This window comes from Ictidomys tridecemlineatus, chromosome 3 (genome assembly GCF_052094955.1).
Source record: "Ictidomys tridecemlineatus isolate mIctTri1 chromosome 3, mIctTri1.hap1, whole genome shotgun sequence".
Taxonomy (NCBI): Eukaryota; Metazoa; Chordata; class Mammalia; order Rodentia; family Sciuridae; genus Ictidomys; species Ictidomys tridecemlineatus.
Window position 1 is genome coordinate 168,659,430 of NC_135479.1, and position 22,473 is coordinate 168,681,902.

General features: G+C 31.2%; 1 protein-coding gene across 5 annotated transcripts in view; it reads right to left on the reverse strand.

Annotated features, from left to right (window-relative positions):
• Positions 1-277: 277 nt before the first annotated feature.
• Epha6 (EPH receptor A6) overlaps positions 278-22,473 on the reverse strand; it is a 792,729-nt gene continuing 770,533 nt past the window's right edge. For all 5 annotated transcript variants that reach the window (XM_078044415.1, XM_040270502.2, XM_005336763.4 and 2 more), the window contains 2 exons: positions 13,926-14,075; positions 278-12,738 (listed from right to left, as the gene is read on the reverse strand). In XM_078044415.1, the coding sequence (XP_077900541.1) occupies positions 12,624-12,738; positions 13,926-14,075 (265 nt within the window). In that variant the 3' untranslated portion in view covers positions 278-12,623. The remainder of the gene's footprint in view (positions 12,739-13,925; positions 14,076-22,473) is intronic.

The following is a 22,473-nucleotide window of genomic DNA, read 5'->3' on the forward strand; positions in this document are numbered from 1 at the left end:
GTGTCTTTTGTTATCTGCAATTTATGTACAGTAGTACCTCTGCAATGAAAAATTTAATTCACTTGAATCTCAGAAAATATTTTGCTAGTGTAAAGTCACTAAAATATGTATAATTTATTATGATTCATGTGAATTTATGTGTAGACAATAATGACATTATTAATTACTACAGCTATGATTTTGCATTCAGAATTACTAAAGTAGCTAAAGAACATCTACATTTCATAAACTAAAAATAAATTACATTAGGAATACATCAATACAAAAACATCACAAATTCAACCACCAGAACTGTAACTTTTATTTGCTAATATATTTTAATAAACAGGCTTACTCCATCTGTAAGACCCTGATAATTCCTCTTAGGAAATCATAGAAAAATAAAATACAATAATTATTAATTTGTACTTTGTACAAAAATCTTATTATGTTGCTCAGCAGGTAGTTTTGCTAAACATCATATTCTTTCAGCAAATAGATGACATGTAATGCAATTCACCACAAACAATCTCTCAGGTTGAGAGCTGAGCATTCTATAACACTATTAACTTGTAAGCATGCCAGCACATGAAAATTTACATGGAACATCATAATATTATAGTAGATTTTTGTAAGATGAAAACAATACCACATTCAAATAAATTTGAACTACTTTACTGGTATAGCAAAGTAGATAATAGGTAGGATTGCAGTTCAATTAACACTGTTATACTGTGTTTATCTCTACCATATTGTGATTACAACCAGAAAAGAGAACATAGGCTGTGTAAGGATCCTGAGTGAAAGGCATATATTGAAGCTCTAAATGGTGATAAAATACCAATATTGAAAAGTAATAATGTAGTGCTGCGCTTCCTTATTTTCATAAATAGATCTTCCCCTCCTTTTGTAAAAGTAGATGAGTATAGTGCTAAATCCTTAATTAATGATAAATAGCTTTATGTCACTTTAAGAGATACTTTGAAAGAATCACATAGGAAGGAAAAAATATTTTTAGCTGCAGTTTCCCCCTTAGTCAAATATAGCTCTATGAAGGATTAAATGTCTCAACCTAGACTGATGTTACTTGAGTATTTTATAGAAAAATGCTATTTAGTATTAAGCTTTAGGATTTGTGCTACAAAGGTGTTTAGAACTATTATTTTGAGTGCACTGCAACTGTTGATATCATCTACCATTTAAAATTTGATATGGCCATTTAAATATCTAAAGTGTTTAATCAAAAACACATTTATATGTACACATATTACCTTTATATTTTTGGCTATGCTAGAACAGCAATAAATTGGAGAACAATCTTATTCCATCATTCACAATCTAATTTCACATCAAATCCAAAGAATAAATATCATTAAATTCCAATACATTGAATTTCATACAGCCTATCCAGAAATAAATCACCAAGCACTATTAAAAGATCACATCCTTATGTTAGAATAGGGAGGGAAGCAATGAACAAAACAACCATCTTGCCCACATGTTTCTCCCAAATTATAGAAACTATTTATGTTTTCCATATGAAACAAAAATAAAAATTTTTAACTAAAGATTAGTTCTCACTTGTCTTTATTTATTTTTAAAAATTCAGATGAGCATTCAAAACTTCCAAAATAGTATTCAGAAAAATTGACAGGTTTAGTATACAATATACATCTTTCAGGATTTAGCTAATTTCAATTTTATAGGCCTCAGATTATAATGAATGGCTAAAAATTATTTCTGCCATTTACTCTGTAATAGACAAAAAATCATGAGAAGTATCTATAGCATTTAAGAAGTCCTCAATCACTTGACTCTTATCAAGAGTCCTTGGAAAGCAAAAGTTTTAGGTCTTCCAATAAAATTACTTATATTTAATAAAGATGATTTGAAATATTTTCTAGGTTTTTTTCTATCCTGTATTAACATACAAATACCCATTAACTATGTCTGTCTGTATATATAACATACATCTATATTCACTTTCCTGTTCTGCAACTATTTATGTATTTCTCTTCCAGTCTATACTCCCTTACCACCCCCCTATTGACTTTTCTTTGTAAAATTAAACTACTCACATAGTAACATCTTTATCTCACCACCACAATCTACTAATCTACCTCCATATTACAAAGTCACCTTTCCCTCTTATTGGAGTTTTATGTCCCTGCTCCTATAAAAAACTAATCTCCCTACTTGTGCTCTGAATTCTAACCCCTCCAGACCTTTGCCATAATGATCTTTTCTCTTGCATTATCAGTTTTCTCTTGTCTGCCAAAGTACTCTCATTAGTATATAAATATGCTTTAGTATCCTTTATGTAAATAAAAGAACAAAAAATCTCCACAGAGCTCTCTTGACCCTACATCTCCCTTCACCTACTGCCTTAGCTCCTTTCACTTGCTCCCTTTACAACACAACATTTTGATAGAATTGTTTATAGATTCTGAGTCTGCTTTTTACTTATCTCTCTTCTTAATCCACTTCAGCCAGGCTTTGATTTCATGGTTTCACAGAAACTGCCCTTTTTGAGGTCTTGAGAGAGACTGCTCTTGTCAATGTTGCCAAATCAAAGGGCAATTTCATTGTTCTAATCCTGATTTTGGCTATGCTAGAACAGCAAAAAATTGGAGAGCAATCTTATTCCATCATTCACAATTTAATTTCACTTCAAATCCAAAGAATAAATATTGTTAAATTCCAATACATTGAATTACATTCATTTGGATTAAAAACCTTTAATCCAAATGACTAACTGCATTTCTTTCTTTCTTAACATTCCTTAGTTTCTTTTGTTGGTTTCTAATTCTCTGCCCACCTTCTAAACATCGCAGTGCCCTGGAGCTCAATCCTAGGCACACTTCTCTATCTATAGGATTTTCCTAGGTTCTGTACTTTAAATACCATGTATATATGGATGATTTACAAATCCTAATCTCTGCTCCTAAATGTTCCTTGGAACTCTCAGATGCAGTTGTCTACTTAGTAGCTCAATTTGGATACCTAACAGTCATCTCAGGCATTAGTCATCTCAGACTTGATTTTTCTTCCAAATCTGCTTATTCTCTACCACCAATGAATCAATTGTCTATTCCTTAAATATGGAATTTAGCTTTGATTTTTTCTCTCTTCTTCATCCCTCATTTCCAGTCCATTAGCAAACCTTGTCTCCAAACATATCCATAACTTGTCTTCATCTCCACTACTTCCATCCTAACAAAAGTCAGTGTTTTCTTTTTTTTAATTATTCCAGTGGCCTTATTCATGTCCTTGTAGCTTATCTCCTTTTTGCCTCCTTCTTTGCCTCATTACTGTGTACCACTGTTCTCTTTATATACTGTTCTCAAATACTCCAAATTCCCATACATAGTTAATATTCCTTCTGCCTGGAATGCTCTTACCCTGGATTTTCTCATGGCTATTTTCTTCATGTTATTCTGGTATCAATATAAATGTCATGTCTAGAGATTTCAGTTACTAATTAATGTGAAGGAGTCAATGTCATACTATGTAACATGATTAATATAATTACCAGTACAACACATCATTATATCTTTATTGTGTGTTTTTACTGTTAGAAAGTCAATTTCATGAGACAGGGTATTTGCTTGTCTTGGTCACTATTTATCCTCAGAGCTTTGAAAAGGACACTAGCATGAGGTTATATTCAATAAACATTAGTTGGATGAGTGAATGAATTTACAGATACATACATATATTTTAAAAATTTATCAGTGTTATCATATTTTAAAATTTAGGAATTATAATTTTGTAAAAGCAGTAGACATGACTTCCTATATATTTTTGTTGTTGTTATATTCATTTCAGAGTGTAAAGAAATTAACACTGAGATTTGGACAAATCATGATTTTCTGTTGTTTATATTAAATTACAGATATTTAGTGATTGCATTTAATGTAGGGTTATCAAGATTGTGTTTTTATATTTCCATGCATACATTTATTCATGAGAAAGCAAATGTTCTATGGAATATCTGAGCAGTAATAAATAAAAGAAGAATGACTTCAGAAAGAATAGAGATTCTTGCCATTGTGTTATGGAATTTGGTTTCAACGTCTTTGACAACTGGAAAGTTACAGGCATTATGAGACTGAATGAAGATATAAAATATGCAGTGCAATTGCAGTGTAATCTAAATTTAAGCATTTGGAGATCAAAAGATCACAATTAATATGTAAGTACCATATTTTAAAACAGTACTACGTAACATTTATACAACTGCTTAAAAGACTAATTGGTGTTAAAAAATAACACTTTTGATTCGTTCATCTGTATCTTATAGATGCTCTTAATTGAATAATAGAATGGGATAATTCATTAATATATATAAAATATTTTCACAGTCCAGTATTCAATGTATAATAATATATTTAATTGTAAGCAAAATTTTAAATTAGATAAGCCTTAGAAATAAAAACCAGAGTACAGAAATGTTAAGAATTTTGATCATTTTCCTTATTAATAAAACTTTTAAAATTAAACTCTGTTCTGTTTTTTATATTTTCATAAGATCTTTTCCTAATTTTATATATTGATATACATTTAAATAACTATTAGTGGCCTTATTAGAGATTCTCATTTTCAAAATTTTCTCAGTTTCAAAATTAACAGTAAGAGTAACTAACATGACATAATTTTCTTTGGGCTTTTCTAAAAATTTTTTTTAATTGTTGATACAGTTTTAATTTTTATTTATTTATATGTGGTGCTGAGAAGCAAATCCAGTGCCTCACACATGCCAGGCAAGTGTGCTACCGCTAAGCCCCAGCCTTAGTCCCTGATAGATTTCTTTTCTTATTTTTCTTGGTTATTTATTTAAAATGAGATAAGCAACAATTTTAACACAACTATCCCATTATTTTTTGTGTTTTCCTCAATTTGAAGGGTATTTGGTCTGTTGCCATGTTCTATATTCATAGTCTGCCTCTGATTTTTCAAAAATGAGGTTAATGTGATAGGTATAACTAACATTTTAGAATACATAGACAATTAACAATTATCCCTTAAAATTTAAAAAGTAACTGTTGAAATTTACATTACACACAAAATAAAAATTAAGTATGGTTTATGAGAAATGTCCAAAGACATTAATATCCTACATATATTCAAATTTTAAATGTTACAATATAAGATGGACTTTGATTAACAAAATGATTAATAATGGATCATAAATCTAGCACACAGAGGAATTATTAAAATCAAGTGTTACTCATCTTCACATTTGTTGGCCCTGTTCAAGTATCATGCCCCACACCCTCCACCAAAATGCTTCCATTTCACATTTTAATTTTTTTTTTAAATCTTGGAGGCCTGAAAAACCTAAAATTATAACAGAGCTCGAATTTTTATAAGAAGAAAATTAGATTTTTGCATAGTATATTAATAGAATTTTCTTTGAAGACATATATGGCATGGGAAGAATGAACACATTAAATAGATTCAAAACTCCATTGAAAAATCTTTATATACATTAAACCTTACTTTCTATATAGTGCAGAAAATTTTAAAAAGCCTCAATAATTCACTGTCCATAATAGGCATCATTATCTTAAAGATACTCTAAGGATATGGCAATAATAGTTCTAGATAATATACCAATAGATATTCAAAACACTTTAACATCAGTTACATTGAAAGAATAATAGCTTGTTAACTTACAAATTTGGTAGCAAGCAAGTGGTCATTGATTTTGTCATAAAGTTGCTATAGACCACATTTTAAGTAGACTTATTTTAAAGAGAAAAATAATACATGGAAATAAAGCATGCATAGTTAAAGAAAATCTTCATTATGTCTTTAATAATGGTATTACTGTATGAGAATTATAAAGAGCAAAAGTTTGTGTGACAGTTGAGCTAGTAGAATTAATTAAATTCTGGCTTCCCTAATTAAGTGAAGATATGTTTATATGAAAAATATCAAAAGTGTTTTTTTACCTAAAATCCATGCAGTTTATTCTACAAATAACTAAATGTCGAAGAGAGATTTTTAAATCATAGAAGCAGTAGAAGAGAATGTTTTAAATTAGGTAAAAAATTGAAAATAATAGTATGTCACTCATTTTTGTGAACTAGCATTATTTATACCATCCATCATGATTTCAAAAACTTAAGTGATATTGGGTCTTTCTAGAACAAAGGAAAATTAGAACTGTCCTAAGGATGAACTAACTATAAATATGGGAAAACATAGAAAGGTTAATATTAGTGTGGCTTTTTATATAAGCTCATATTTAACTCATGAAAATAAGGGTACCTATCTTCAAAATAATAATGCCCAATATAAATCTTAATTGGATAATTGAAAATGAAAAATGGTAATTCCTATGTTCTTAAAGTTTCTTTAGATTAATGCTTATTTGGCGATAAAGATAATTCTCCCTTCAGTAGGGTTAATAAGATAGAGACTCTGAGATCAACCAAATAGGAATCCTTAGGATAGTCATCATTATGTTCTAAAGAACACTCTAAAGCCACATATCAGTTGTTCTGACTTATTGAGTTTTTAATAGTATAATGAGTTATGAAAAATTAAATATAGTCAGAAGATACAAATGATAGAGAAATATGGATAAAGACAGAGTTTTACCTGAGAGAAAATTTTCATTAATTCCAATACTTTTATAACTCCTGGGAAAATTTTTGTATTAATTTGTATTTTATTTGCTAATAAAAGTTGAAATCTTGGGGCTGAGGAAGTAACTCAGAAAGCCCACCTAGCATGTTTAAGATCCTATGTTCAGTACACAGCACTGGGTGGGGGGAAGTAAAAATCATATCTTTGTATTATATTTAAGAGAAAACTTTCATTCTACTCCGTAAGATTATATTTCTTTAAGGTCTTTGTTATTCTTAAGGAGCAACTGGTTCTGTCTAAGGGTAGAGGAATTCATTGAGATTTTTATCTTAAACAGATAAAAAATTCCTTTAAGGGGCTGGGGCTGTAGCTCAGTGGTAGAGTGCTTGCCTAGCACAGGTGAGGCACTGGGTTCGATCCTCAGCACCACATATAAATAAATAAATAAAGTTATAAAAAATTCCTTTAATTATGTAGAGATTTGGTGGTCTAATAGGCCTGGACATTCATGCAAGAGCCTTCCTTTGTTTTGTTTAGAAGGAAACTTTGCTTTCAGTGGGAAAGTACAAAAATAAAATAAACTAGAAGTAACTAGATACCATTAACTTTCACAAACTTTGTACTTGCTAAGCTATTTTTTAAAAGGTGAAGTTTATTATTTAGTAGTGCTTTGCTGCCCTTAGTAATTGTAAAGCTTTCTTTTAAGTTTTTGTTTTATTTTTTAATATAGTAATTTTGAATCAACACTGATAAGCTAAGGATAAACTTTCAGATATATTCTAGGTTCTCTAAAAAACAAGTGTCAGAATCACAAAACATTTAAATTAAAAGCAAAGAATGCAAGTGCTTCACTTATGTTATAAATAATCTCATAATAATTTCACTTAAATTGAATCTGTTAGTCAGAAAAAGAGAATTAGTTAAAACTACATTTTATGACCTACATATTCTGAATATTTTGATCTGTTTTCCCATAAAACTTGCATATGGTGTCACATCCACTTATAACAAGAAAAAATGAAATTTTGTCCTAAGTAATTTTTGACAAACATGACTTTTTACAAGAGTAAGATATTTACTTTGATGAGATGTAAGATTTTTTACCTTTATTTCATTTAGTAGTATGTTAATTTTAGTTGTAAGTAATCATCTCTTCTCTTTCTCATGGATCACATTTGAAAGGATTTTATGCAACTATTAAAGTTCACACTTATTGTTAAATTTACTAGGGCCAATAATAGCTTTGGGAAGAGTTTAGTTACAGAATTGTTTTTGAATAAAGAATGATGTTTTCTAACTGACAACACCTTTGAGATAGTGGGTCTACATATGAATTGAAAGATTTGTGACTGGACAATATCAATTTATGACTCTTCATGAGGAACAACTGTTGAAAAGAGAGACTCTATTAGAGAAACATTTCTTTCTGAAGGGGATTACAAATCCAATTCACAATAGACCAATTTTTGTTTTGTTCTGTGGAAAAATCTAACCCTAAGTGATATGGCAACCATAGCAAACTGCAAATAGGCTCTCACGTCTAAATTTTAAGCTTATGAATTAATTCAAGGTAAACAGTATATTCAAATTCATTTTTGCAAAAAATTTTATGCATATAGGAGACATTTAATAGATATTTGTAAATTGAACTAAAAACACTTTATACTGCCTTTGCTTAGCATTATAAAAATTTGAAAAAATTGAAAATATTGATCATAAAATAAAAAGCGCTTCACTTATATTATAAATAATCTCATAATAATTTCACTTAATAAATGACTATAGTGCTGGATATTCTGATGGAACAACATTATTAATTTTACCTTTTGGAGGTTTCATATAAAAAGCATATAAACTTTTTCATTAAGTGTGAAACATGAGTTTCTTGTATTTTGTGAAATTTGAGCTTGGAAAATTTAAGATGATCATACTAAAAGAAGTATGACACACCTGCTTCAAATCTTTTTTGTATTTTTTTTTTTTTTTTGGTGGTGCTGGGGATTGAACCCAAGGCCTTTTGTATAGAAGGCAAACACTCTACCAACTGAGCTATATCCCTAGCCCCTAAATATCTTTTCTATATAAAGACATAGACACCACCTGTGAGTTAATAATCAGAGCTCTTGATTTGTGAAATATTAATTTCTTTTTGTGGTTACTAGGGATTGAACCCAGGGCCTTTCACTTGCTAGGCAAATGTTCCATTACTGAACTATACCCCAGCCTCTAATTTTTTTAAAATTAATATTAAACTTCCTTAGCAAAAACTACAGAAAAGGAACATCATAATTCATTTCAAAATTACTTCCCAGCATACTTAATTTTCAGCTAAGGCAAAGCCAGAACCCATACCCTCTGTGAATGCAAGTGTTCCCCTTTGTGTGATAAGATCTAACATATTAGAAGCATATTTTTTGCAACCTTTTCTAATCTTCATCCTTTTTTAAGGCGATCTATAAGACCTTTTTAGATTTTCTGTGACTCTGATTCTGATAAGGATCCAGGATGTAGTGATAGAAGTGGAGAGTGGATGAGACAAGATGAGGCAATTAAAAAGAAGAAAGAGAGGCTGAAAAATAGTGTTATATAACTTAATAAATGAATAGAAAAATTATAGTATGGATGAAAATTTTAAGAAATTTAACTGACTGCTTTTTAGAGCAGAAATGTAATATAGAAAGTTATCAAAACAGATTTTTAGGAAATGTGTTTGGATGATATGTAATGTAATTTATTTTCCACTATCACTTTTTTAATGAACTTCTGTAAAGACTTTGCTATTTAAGAACTGGATCTGGATTTGTTTTTTATTCATGGACTGAGATCAGCATTAAATTTATAACTGGAAGCTGCTTTATTCAGATTATAGCTTAATAGATTTTTAAGGATTAATGCATTGTGAAATAAGTCTTTTTTGTTATGGCATGCATAACTTATTTATTGATAGTTATTATATAACTCTGAAAATCTACTGAAATTCTGGATTCCCATTAGGCCGAAATTTATAATTTCTGATTGCATGTTTTCATAAATACCATTTTTAAACCTTTATTTTATTTATTTTTTTTTATGTGGTACTGAGGATCAAACCCAGGGCCTCATCCTTGCTGGGCAAGCACACTACCACTTAGCTACAACCCTAGCCCTTCTGATTGCATTTTTAGTTTAATTATTTAAATGCCTCATCTACCTACTTGATTGTACATTATTTTTACATTTTTTCCCAAATATGTCTTATACCATGAGATAATAAGTTGACTATAGATTGAAAATTGACTACCCAGAAAATAAAATATAAATGGCTTCTTCAACTTTCTGACTTTCAAAATTATAAACTCCTTCAATACACAGACTAGAAAATTTTGTAAAGGCAGGTACATGAATTTTTATGCATGTTTTAGTTATCAAAAATTATTCCTGAAGACTTGTGATTTATGGAAGTTACTCATTTACTTTTATAAAGTCTATACTTATACATATTAAGGAAGTTTAATTATTGAATATGTGCACCAGTAAATCTTGAAATGTTTCATGTAAAATTTCCAAATGATTTTGGCATTTTAATTGTAGTTATTACTGAATATTATAATATCCCTGGGATTGTGTGTTTCATGATTGGTAGGTAGTAAAGATAAAAATATCCTTATATTTTAATGCTGCTGTTTAATTTTACATATATATATTTCAACCTTACTGTATGATGAAATTCAAAATTACACTTAAGATTATCACATTTGTAGATCTTTAGCACATTTATAGTTCTGTAAAGTGTAATTTGAAAGAGAATATTGGTTGAGAGACAAAATAACAAAAGAATTTTCCAATACTGTAACAAATTGTTAGCAAAGAAAAAAAAAAAGAAAAGCATCATCAGACCTTTTAAAGACAAATATTCTTAACAGAGATCTTTAATCTTTCAATTACTTAATATCCATCCCATATAAATTTAAATACTTTAATAGAATTTATTTCATCAAGGTATACAGATGCTGCTGACAGAGTCATATGGAAGACCATATTATTCTATCTCTTATTTTCCTAAATACCTTTTTTGTTGTATTATAAAAATAAATATATATGATTAATAAATTTCATCTGTTTACTTCTGTTATTATTTAATATATACTTGAAGACAGATAAATATGGAAACTTTATATTTTCTCTAAATGTATCCAGATCTGTGTAAATGTATCAAGCACACTGCAGATAGTCTATGAGTAATACAGGACCATGCAGGTTGACAGCTGAAAAATATGGCTAGCTATTTCTGACACTTAAAAAGTGATGGATTACTCATTTTTTTCTTTTTTTAAAGTATACTTATAGAATACTCTAAAGACTTTAATTCATTTTTGTTTTTCAGAATGAGAAAAATTAAGCTGTTCTAGGCAAAAATAAGGAAATAATTCAGCAAAAGAAAATATGTAGAAGGTTCTAGTATAATGGGATAATCCATAAAATCTTAAAATAAGGGAAAAAAGAAACAGTGAACTTCCTTAAATACAAGGCACACTACTATGATTAAAAAATGTACTTTAAGTCGGAATTTGAGAATGTGGGTAGGGAATCTTATCTTAGAAATAAAATAAAAACCAATCTATTTAATCATCATATTTAGACAATCTGCTTTGTGTTTTTTTCTACCTTACCACATTCTCCTTACTCTTTCACCTAGCATGGTAGTCATTTTTTATAGGTTTACAGGAAGCAGCTGACATTTTAATTGAATTTGTACTTAAAAAGCATTATTTTGATAAACTGACTCAGCCTAACTCACTGAAAAAATATATTTGCCTTTTTGTTGCAAGCCTCTCAGAAGATTGTGAGGAGTCACCTTAGCTGTGCTCACATTTTTATGTGAACTATATGGACACAGATTGACACACAATATATATGCTCAGTAAAATCTATTTAAATCCAGTTTGCAGTATTCATACTTATTTCTTAGAAGGCCTTGAAAATAGCTCAGCATGTTAATGTAACTATTTTTGTGAACAGACATAAAAATTCTTAAACTTGCAAAATGCACCATTAGCAGTCAGCTGGATACATTTATTTTGTTAGGTTACCACATAGCTATCATAAAATTCTGTTTTAATTAATCATTTCATATTAAATCTAAGGCTATAATCTTATATTCTTTATTCAAACCAATTCTGAAAACAACCACTTTTCTCAGTGCTGTGATGATGAGCTAAGGAACAGTCATGGGTTTATTCCATCCTTCACTCTATGAAAGCTCTTAGAGCAATGGACTCACTCTTGATCTTTCTAGGGATCATCTTCAAAACATAGTAGAGAAATACACAATAGTAAAAAAATTAGAGGGGAAAAGCCTCTAAACTACCACCTACTATGAAATGTGTAGGACACTATAAAGTTAATTAAAAAAATATAGACAAACCCAGCCTTAGAAGATTTAAAAGCACAGTATTTTTCTCCCGCTCCCTCCCCAATACACCCTTCTCACCATAGTCACACCTGACAAGAATGCACTACATGGAATCATTGGTCATTTAGGCAAATCATTCTAATAACATCAGGCACCAACAGTTAAACTATTAAAAAATGAAGCAACAATACAACCCATAAAATTGAGTAAGGTTTTCTAAAAAATAAATATTAATGTCAATTTGGAAGTTACTAGATCACAAAATAGGAAATAAAAGTCAACTATTTCTTTCTCATCTACCATTAAACTCTACATACATCGTTAAGGATGCTACATCTGGACAGATTCTTTTAAGTCCATGAACACTTCCCAAATACTTCTATACAAAGTTACACATCCATGCTGGGTTATTTATCATTGTGTAATGATAATCTGAAGTGGGCCAAGATTTTATTTGCAGGCTATTCAGAGAGGACCTATGTAGCATGAATTTAAAATCCAGGTTGGAAGCAGAAACATAAGGTGTGCAGCCATAGTCTGAACGGGAGACCGTGGTTTAGGAAGTAATGTTTGGAGAATCAGAAGAGAGAGTAGTAGAGAGGACATTTTCATTTTAGAAATGCTGAGGCACAAAACACAGGTGCTTGTAGTACTTTCATACATGAAATCCTTTCTCCTGTATGTGCATCATATGTAAACGTAAAGTCTGTATGCTGCTGACTATTCGTCTCTGGTGTCCAATGAGTATGACTCCAATTCTCCTAATGTCACTGAGAGAGAGAGAAAGAGAGAGGGAGAAGAAAGAGAAGGAGAAGGGGTGGGGGGTTGGAGACCAAGAAAGGAAGAAAAAGAGAGATAAAAAGAGAAAATAAACAATTTACATTTTATAAAAATGAGAAAGAGAAGTAAAGAAAATGTATGCTTAGATACATTAGATATACAACAGGTCACACTTGCCAAACATTGTGTAGTTTAATTGTTAACAGAAATATAAATGATCAGTGAGAGTTTGTTATTTTTTTTTCTTCTATCTGGTCACACAGAATGTATAATAAGTTAATCTCAAGCTTAATGATACAGGAAAAATTTCATATCTAGGTACCTATGTAATGTTCAGATATTTTGTAGGCTGAAGGCTATATATGATTTAGATAGTTATATAAATTTGCAACAGTAGTAGCAAAATGATCAATATGCAAGGCAGAAGGTATACTGTGGATTTCATTTGAGTTCTTGATTTCTCAATAATCTGAAAAAAATGCCATTAGGTTGAACTATGAAATTGTTATTACTATTTTAAAACAATGGCTCAATATAATTGTTTTAATATCTAGTTAAGAAAAAACTCACACGTTCAGCATTTATATTGCACATAGGTAAAAAATGATCTTTGATACAATGGAAAATGTCTGGCCATTGTAATAAACAAGAGGAGCCCTGAGTGACATGATAAGATTGTATTTATTTGACAAAGGTAGTAGTAGTTATAGATTATGTAAGAAGAAAATATGAAGAATAAATAAGGTAAAACTACATTTACATGTAGTTTGTGTATACTACTCTTGTTCACATTATAGATGTGAACAAAAGTAGTACTCATTTTAGAAAGCATTTAAAACATTTTTAAAAGCTATTTGATCCTTTCTAAAAATAATGGTTAAAAATGTAATGTCTAACTTCAAAAAGAACAACAGAGATGATAGAAATGACATATTTAAGGGCTGGGGTTGTGGCTCAGCGGTAGAGCACTCGCCTAACACAAGAGAGGCCCTGGGTTTGATCCTTAGCACCACATAAAAATAAAACAAAGATATTGTGACCATCTACATCTAAAAAATAAAATATTAAAGAAGAAATGACATATTAACCTTAGAAAAGGTGTTATTGATATAGCATTTAAATTTATAATTCCCTAAATAGGACATCTAATTACAGTAATAACCCTAGTACCACTTACTCAATGCTCATTCTTGAAATCAGGTCAAATGTTGTAAACCCTGCTGCCATGAAGTTATTCTTATATTGCCCCATCTTTATGGAATCCAGCCAGTCACCGACTGTGACAAACAAAGGATATTCAGAAACTTCACCAGGAGACTCTGGCATTCTATGGGGAAAACAAAACAAAACAAAAAACATAGGCACCAGACCAAAAGTCAGATAAAGGTTTTCTTTTTCCTTTCACAATATTGTTAACGTCTAGTATTTTTATCCTCCAATTTTCTGTTATGCAAATCAATAATAAAAACCCCATTTGTTGATCAAATCAATCTTTCATCTTTTTTTCTGCTTTTTGCTACACTTGGGTCTTATATTTGATAGATCTTGAAGAAATTAACATCTTCTATCTTTTGGTTTTTTTTTCTCTTGCATAAAGCTGTGTTTTAAAAGTTGAGGAATAACCTGCTCCCTATCCCCACCAAGAAAGAAAGTAGTTACCATTTTTGATCTGCCACTGAATCCATGTACTTTTATCTTTTCCACATTTGTTGGTATAGTTCTACTTTCATGGTGAATTCTTCTATGGTAAATTCATTGATCAAGTATCCACTTATTCGATTTTAAATATTCAATAGGAATTATTATTTATTAAATAGTAATCACTGCTAGGTGTGGTGGCTCATGCCTGTAATCCCAGCTTCTCGGGAATCTTAGGCAGAAGGATTGCAAGTTCAAAGTCAGCCTCAGCAATTTAGTGAGACCCTAAGCAATTCAGTGAGGCCCTATCTCAAAATATAAAAGGGCCGAGGATGTTGTTCAATCCCTGGTATCAAAAATAAAAAAAAAAAGTAATTTGCTGCTGTCATAGAACTTGGTTTTGTGAATAAGATTTATATACATTTAAGCATATGGTTTTGTAGCCCAAAGCAAGATAGTATTAAGGCACAAAACAAAACAAAATCAATGTAAAGTTTAATTAATAAGAAAAAGGAATGCAGCATTGGTGGATCATAAAGGCAATGTTATAGCAATCTTTGGTTTCTAAAATCTGAGGCAAAGGCATTTTAGTTGGGGATATTTTGTAATTTTAGTATAAAATAATAGAAAAGTATTATTTTGGAAAAGCTAGGGTAGACAGGTATGTATAAAATGAAGCTAATCTTAGAAATTATAGGAAAAAGAACTCGAAGTTGTGTATTTAAGCCATTCTTGTGATAAACTATATTTTTCTGCTTCTAGAAATACATGGAAATTAATGTAAAAAACATTTTACATGTTTTTAAAAATATTTGGTTGTAAAAGTGATTTTATAGTAATTGATGCATTATTAACCCTATAGGACAATAAATGTATCATTTAAAAATTCTTGGATTAGGACTTATATTATCTAGTCAAGCAGTAAGAATCTTTTAGTGTTTAGTGTTTGAGTCAAATTAGTGTTTTCTAAATAATGAAAATGTTATTAGAAATCAATCACTGAATTACTTGAATTAGAACAGTGAAGGCTAGTCCAATTTTTAAAAAACTGTAAAGAATGAAAGAATGCATGCAGACTTAACTAGAATTATAATTTTAAACATTCATATTTGAAATATTTCAACATGTTTTTAACATCCATATTTTAATTATTTAACCTATAATTAGAAACTGCTAGTACCTTAAAAAACACATGATTAAACCACATGAAGTAAGAATTCCACTGTGAAGCAGAGGGCATATATAAAATACATAACTGTATTGTTCTGTTAAAATATATGGGAGTGGGAGTTAGGTTCTAAGATTAATGCTGAAGGTGAAAATTGAAATTCCCCAACACACACACACACACACACACACACACACACACACACACACACACACACATTCTAAGATTAATGGTAAAGGTGAAAGCTGAAATTCCCTAACACATACACACACACAAAGCATTTAAGTTACCCTTAAAGAACTAAATCTTTTAGAAAGACAAGTTGTGCATGGTTTCAACTCCCAAAGACTCTGAAAAGTACGCCCTTGAAATTCAGGAGAGTCCCTAATAAAGGCCTAGAATTAATTTTATTTTTGTATTCCTTGTCCATTGACATCCTTTTTTAAGACTGAGGTTTAGTTGAAAATATAGAGTTGGGAGTGAACAAGGATGATGGGGAAGTACAGGGGTTTTTGCTCTTTACATAATTGGAATGTGAATAAGGTAAGTGTGTGTATCCTGAGAGTACACTGTATTCTATGTTGAGTCTGGTTATCCTTACCAGCAACTGCCATCTTTTTTTTTTTTAAGCACTACTCAATTATATTATCACATTTATTATTTTGGAGACTAAGTCATATTCTTCTATACTGCAAAAATGTTATTGACTATGGGTTGTTTCATTCTAGTTAATATCAGAATGACTCTTAATTTGACCTGAAATAAGAATCAGTTATGTATAAAAGTTGAATAGCTATCACAAATACTTAAATTGTTCCTCTGTTTCTTAAAATTTTCCTAGAGGTGTTCATGTTAATAAATAATATCAAATAAAACTTCATGTATAAAATAGTAAATGATAAAGCTCTTCATGGCAAAATTAGTTATATAAGTTCTTTAACCACAGCATTTCTTGGTGTTAGATAGACTCTAATGTGCATTTTAAATATGTAAGAGAATTTTGTATAGCTTATATATTCATTTCTTAAATTAGATAACTAGTTTCTATGGAATATATTTTAGGAAATAACTGCTGTACTTTATTGACTGAAATTAAATATCAAAATGACTAGGGTACATTTATTAATTATTAATAAAAATAAAATCACATGATAGAAAATTGAATGTCCTTTTTTAAAATAAGATGGCTCTCTTGTGTTTAACTTCTTGTCAAATAAGTTTGTTAAAACTAAATTAAATAAAAGGTGGTGATAATCTCATGAAAACGGAAGGTGGACTAGTAGAATAGAGGAAAGGAACCAGGGGCAGGGAGAAAGGGAGGGAAAGGAGAAATACTAGGAGAATGATATTGGCCAAATTAGATTGTGCACATATTCAAATATTTAACAACAAATCCCACCATTATGTATAATTATCATGCACCAATAAAAAATGAAAAAATGTGAGCAAAATTAAAACACTGTGTTTAAGCAACTTTGCTTTCATATTCCCATGCTGTTCTTGACGCACACACATGTCAGATGACTTTCTCTCTCCTGAGATAATGCTGGAGTAACTCTTGAGCCATCACAATTTCCTTTAACTGGTGAGTAGAAATGTAATTTGCTAATTTTATGTCTTTAATACAGAAAGGTAATGAAAGGACATTCTGTAAACTAAATGACTGAAATGGCCTATTTCCCTGTTGAAAAGCATCCACTATTAGCTCCCAGAATGCTTCAGTATAATAATTCCTTTTCTTTCCACACATCTTTAGTAACCTAGTTACTCTTTGGCCTTTATACGACTGCACTGGCAGTTGATTTAGTAAGGTCAGGATCCCCTCATTGTTCACAGCCACTGTGCAATAACTTTTCTTTCACCTTATCTTATAACGAAGTTGAAAAATGCTCCTATTTTCTGGCTTCAAGGGCTGGGTACCATCAGCCTCACGCGAATTCTCTGGAACATTAACTAATAAACAATAAATGCCCTTTCTTATCAAACGTGTACAATGATAAATTCAGTCTGCTGTTTGCTGAACACATAGAAATTTCTGTTATTTGGTGATTAGTGGGTACTGTCCATCTGAGAAATGTCTTTACAGCAAAACCAGATGCTCACATTTTTAAAAAGTACGTATTATAAAATGGAAAGTGGAAGATCTGCTATTTTTCTCAGAAAAATGAGGAGGGGCTAGATATGTAAATTTCAGGTATAAATTATGGTCATTTATAGAAAATGGCTGGAGTTTAGGTATAACAGGTAATCTTATAGTTGAAGAAGCAGTAAGTGTATACCTGATTCTTCTAAATATGTGTATATAAATGAATATCTCTGATAGAGCGAAGATGTTCCTATTCTAATGAGTCCCTTGAATTCACAATAGTAATTAGTTTTTTAGTTTAGAAGATGCTTACATAGATTATTAGTAGATATCAACACTGTCCTTATAGAGCAAAAATATTTTTATCCTCAAAAGTATTTCATGTTTTACACTTAAATGTGATCTAGTAATAAATCTATTTAAATGATTCAATAAAAATTACATTTTCAAAAACACTATTGCAAGTAAAATTCTGTTTTAATATGAAATGATCACATACTTAAAGGGTTTTCTTCCCTTTTATTCTAGCATAAATTCTTTTTTCCTTGCTCTTATATTTATATACTGTTAGCAGAACTGTACTGATAGTCTATCCTATTTTATATTGCCTTTATTTCACAAATTTTATGGATATTTTTCATGTTTCCATAGTCTTCATACTTAAATGAATATATTGTATTCTATATGTTGATGCTTAATAATTTTTAATTCCCTAAAATTAGACTCAGATTGCTAACAATATTCTTTTTTTCTAAGAGAGAGGAGAGAGAGAGAGAGAGAGAGAGAGAGAGAGAGAATTTTTAATATTTATTTTTTAGTTCTCGGCGGACACAACATCTTTGTTGGTATGTGGTGCTGAGGATCGAACCCGGGCCGCACGCATGCCAGGCGAGCGCGCTACCGCTTGAGCCACATCCCCAGCCCCACAATATTCTTTTAATATAGATGATCATGTAGTCTTAGAGCATGTATCTTTTTGCTTCAATTGAATTATTTCCCTTGGAAGAAATCCATAAGAAAGAAGAAATTTTTAAAAAGTAAATTAAAACTCCCTGATGGTAGCAACCTTATCTCATATATTTTTCCTTTTTATATAGGCCCAGCACAACACTGAAAGAATTATAAGAGTTCATTAAATGAGGGATGATTTGTACTTGAGTTTTAAATTCTCTATAGAAATGTTTGATCCATGACATGATAGCTGATTCATGATGAATGATCTATTTTTATTTAATTCCATTATGAGAGCATCTGGAGGAATAAGTGCCTGTTGATGTAACTATCAAGCTATTAATGAATATACTGTTTAACTTATTCCTTACATTGTGGAAATGTTTATATATACTCGTTTCCAGGTTTCAGTGGAGGAAGAGGCAGTACAGAGGGTGCCAGGTGTGTATTGTTAAGGGTTCATATGCAATTCTAACAAGACCTAGAACCAGAACAACATCTCTCCTATCCAGTGTCACTGCTTTTATATGAGTTTCTCATCTCATGACACAGAGACTACCTTCACAGTACCTCTGAAATCATTGAAGGCACAATTTACTTAATCAGATAAAAAATAAAACATTGCATTCAACTTGAACACAAGTTAAAATAATGAAATAATTTTGTTTTTTTAAATAAAAAAACTACAAAATCTCTAAAGCACTGAAATATGCCATTTATCTTATGGATGATGCTTGTGGGCATCATCTGTTGGTTCTCCAAGTCTTTTGTCATACTTACTTTTATTTTCAGTTTTTTACTTATTACCATTATTTATTGATACAATAATGCTGATAAGTAGTATAAAAAGTGAAGAAATGAAAATGAAAATTTCAAAGTAAATTTAATTATTATAGAATTTTTGAACATCTTGAGGGATAGATGCAAACAGGCATAAATTTTTTAAAAATTTTCTCATAAGATGAGCAGAGTACCTATCATGTGCTCCCTAGAGTCAGATTAACAGATCACTGAACCTCAAATTTTATTTTTGAGAGGATATGATCCAGAGTCAGAAAATAGATTTTATATTACATGCCAACTGCAATGCATTGGCAGTGCCCATCAAAATGTGGTCATGAAAAGGATAGGAGACAGCATGTGAGCTCAGTGGGAAGGAGTTTTCTGACGATTGCCAAAGCAAGAAAAAAGAAGCAAAATATATATTTGCCAACATCAGAAAAATTAAACCACAGAAATGCCTGAGGATATAATTTGGAACTATATTCTTGCCATATTTTCCTCATCTCTATTTATTGTTGTAATTATTACTTTCTTTTTCAAATAATATTCTTTAAGTGGATGGGCATTATAGGAGGATATTTGGAGAATATATGGACTATGTATTTGCTACTTATTCCCATAATAAGGGCATATACGCTACCTCTTTGTATTTACTCAGTAGAACATAAAATAATTAGCTGTGCTACAGTAAGTTTCTTTTTGAAATTTTAATATAGTCCATCTATGAAGTAAAATAAATCCCAGAGAAAAGTCTAACTAGAAATATTTTAAAAATATACCCTCTCTTTTTAACATCATATTTCTGAAATAGTATTATACTTGAAAACATCTCTCCATTTTGTGAGTTTCTCTAACTGTATAGTGGAATGGACAAGGGCTTTAGAGTTGGTGAATTTTGCTCCTGATATACTAGTTGATTGCTGAACAGAAGATTTTACATCAAATTGTTGAAAATTATTGTGCCCCTTGGTGCACTATTAACTGAATGCAGGGAATTAGTATCATTCAGTCTTAGAGTGTTTCTCTAAAGCAAAGTTTCTTTTTTTAATGTTTTTTTTTAGTTGTAGTTGGACACAATACCTTTATTTAATTTATTTATTTTCATGTGGTGCTGAGAATCAAACCCAGCATCTCTCACATGCTAGGTGAGTGCTCTACTGCTGAGCCACAAGCCCAGCCCCAAAGGTTCTTAATTATGGTATTGGTATGAGAATTTTGCTTTTGTCCTCATACACATATTACTTGGATGCTTGCAAGTTCAATGATAGATTTGTATATACTAAGAAAGGTGGTGATTTGAGTTCCTTAGAGCTAAAATTCTAGGATTCTATCTATTGCCCAGGTAGGTAGTGAGAATATTCCTAAAGTGCCTTGGCCTGGGCAGGATATGATTTCTAAGGCGGCTGACATTGTCTCTCTGGGTCACTCCTGAACATCTGTGGATGCCACTGTTGAACTGATGTTCAGGAAGTCAGAATCTGTAAAACTTCTTTGTCAGAGACAGGCTAGGAGTGTGGAGCAGGACTGAAAGAAAGTGTTATTTATCTATCACATGGCAGCTCTGCTCAAAGGAGCATTGGCAAGCTAAATGAAGCCTAGTGTGCTCAACAGGCTTCAGTGCATGGAGGAACCGGGGTGAAAGTTAAGAGAATGTAGAAGGAATGAGTAGGAAAGGTGGCTGGGGTGGGGAGGTAAGTACAGTTGGATAAAGGGACACCCTATGGTTACCAGGCCACTTTACCCTACTGAGTACAGATCCCCAGACAAGATCCTGGACTCTATAGGAGCAAGCTTACTTGGAGTTGGCAGCAGCTATAAGACTGATCCTGGGAGTTGGAGGGAGGGAGCAAATGACGTTTCAAAGTTTGAACACTGCTCCAGATGCCATTCTACACACAACCTTGACCTCAAGCTGTCCCCTTTCTCCAAGGGGCTGGGTACTACTTGACAGCTATACTTAATTCATTGGAACACTATTATAAGTCATTATTGTAAAATGAATGAATGTGAGGGTACTTTGAAGTTAAATATATAGAAAAATCACTGCTTATATCAATGTTGTCATTTTGAAAATTAATTTTGTATGATTATTTGGATTTTAGGTTATACTTATTATATCACTATATTCATTTATATATTCATATATTTTCTTGAGTAGGAGAGAAATGAAATATATTGGGAACTGCACAGGGCTCTGAATATTCCTGTGGGAGGGAGAAACTTAGGTATAAGAATGTCAGCAGAGGAAGGGCAAGATCTGCTGCTTCAGATAATGAATGCCTTTTCTGACCAAATATTTTTCTATTATGTACTCTGACTTAAAAGGAAAGATTTTGGTACAGAGTTTGTAAAATTTCTAATATGCTAATATAAAATTATTTAATTGTGAGCTTTTCTCATCCCCTTTTGTCATCTTAAATTCTTTTTCTCTTACTACTTTGTCAAGAGAAAGGATAAAATCTTCTTAGGTGAATTCCTGAGGGGGGAAAAAAAAGCAATTAGATGGGAATAAAAACCATGGGGACCTAATGCATTAGTGAGTTGTATCAGCATATGTGTGAGAGAAATGTGGGAGTTTGGGGGCACTATAGAAAAGAAGAGTGCAGTAGAGTTTAGTAAGAGTCACTGTTAGGCTCCTTTACATGTTTGAGAGGCATATGAGGAGAAAGATTGAAATTCTACACTGTTATGTTTCCTTAGTCCAACATCACTCTGGGACAGATGTCTGGCACTGGGATGTGGTAGATGGAGGGTCCTGTCACATGAAGGGGTTTGTCACAGTTTTATAGCCATAAAACAAACCCTGAGTTCTTTAGCTAATATTGTTATCCTTTAATCTACTGCATCTCTTCCCCCTAAACAGTCACAGTTCTCTGGATCAGGGACAGGGTGGGTGGGTGGCAGTGATAATAAGGGGATGGCAAGGGGACACATTCCAGCTTTTGTTCAAATAAGATGCTGATAAGACTCAGATATGAAACCTTTAGAACTATGGTTTATTTTGTTTCTGAAAAAGTATATTAAGGGCAAAAGCAGTAGCACATATGTCTTTGTCAGAAACAAGGATAGCAAATCAGTCACAAAAACTTCCATTTGGTC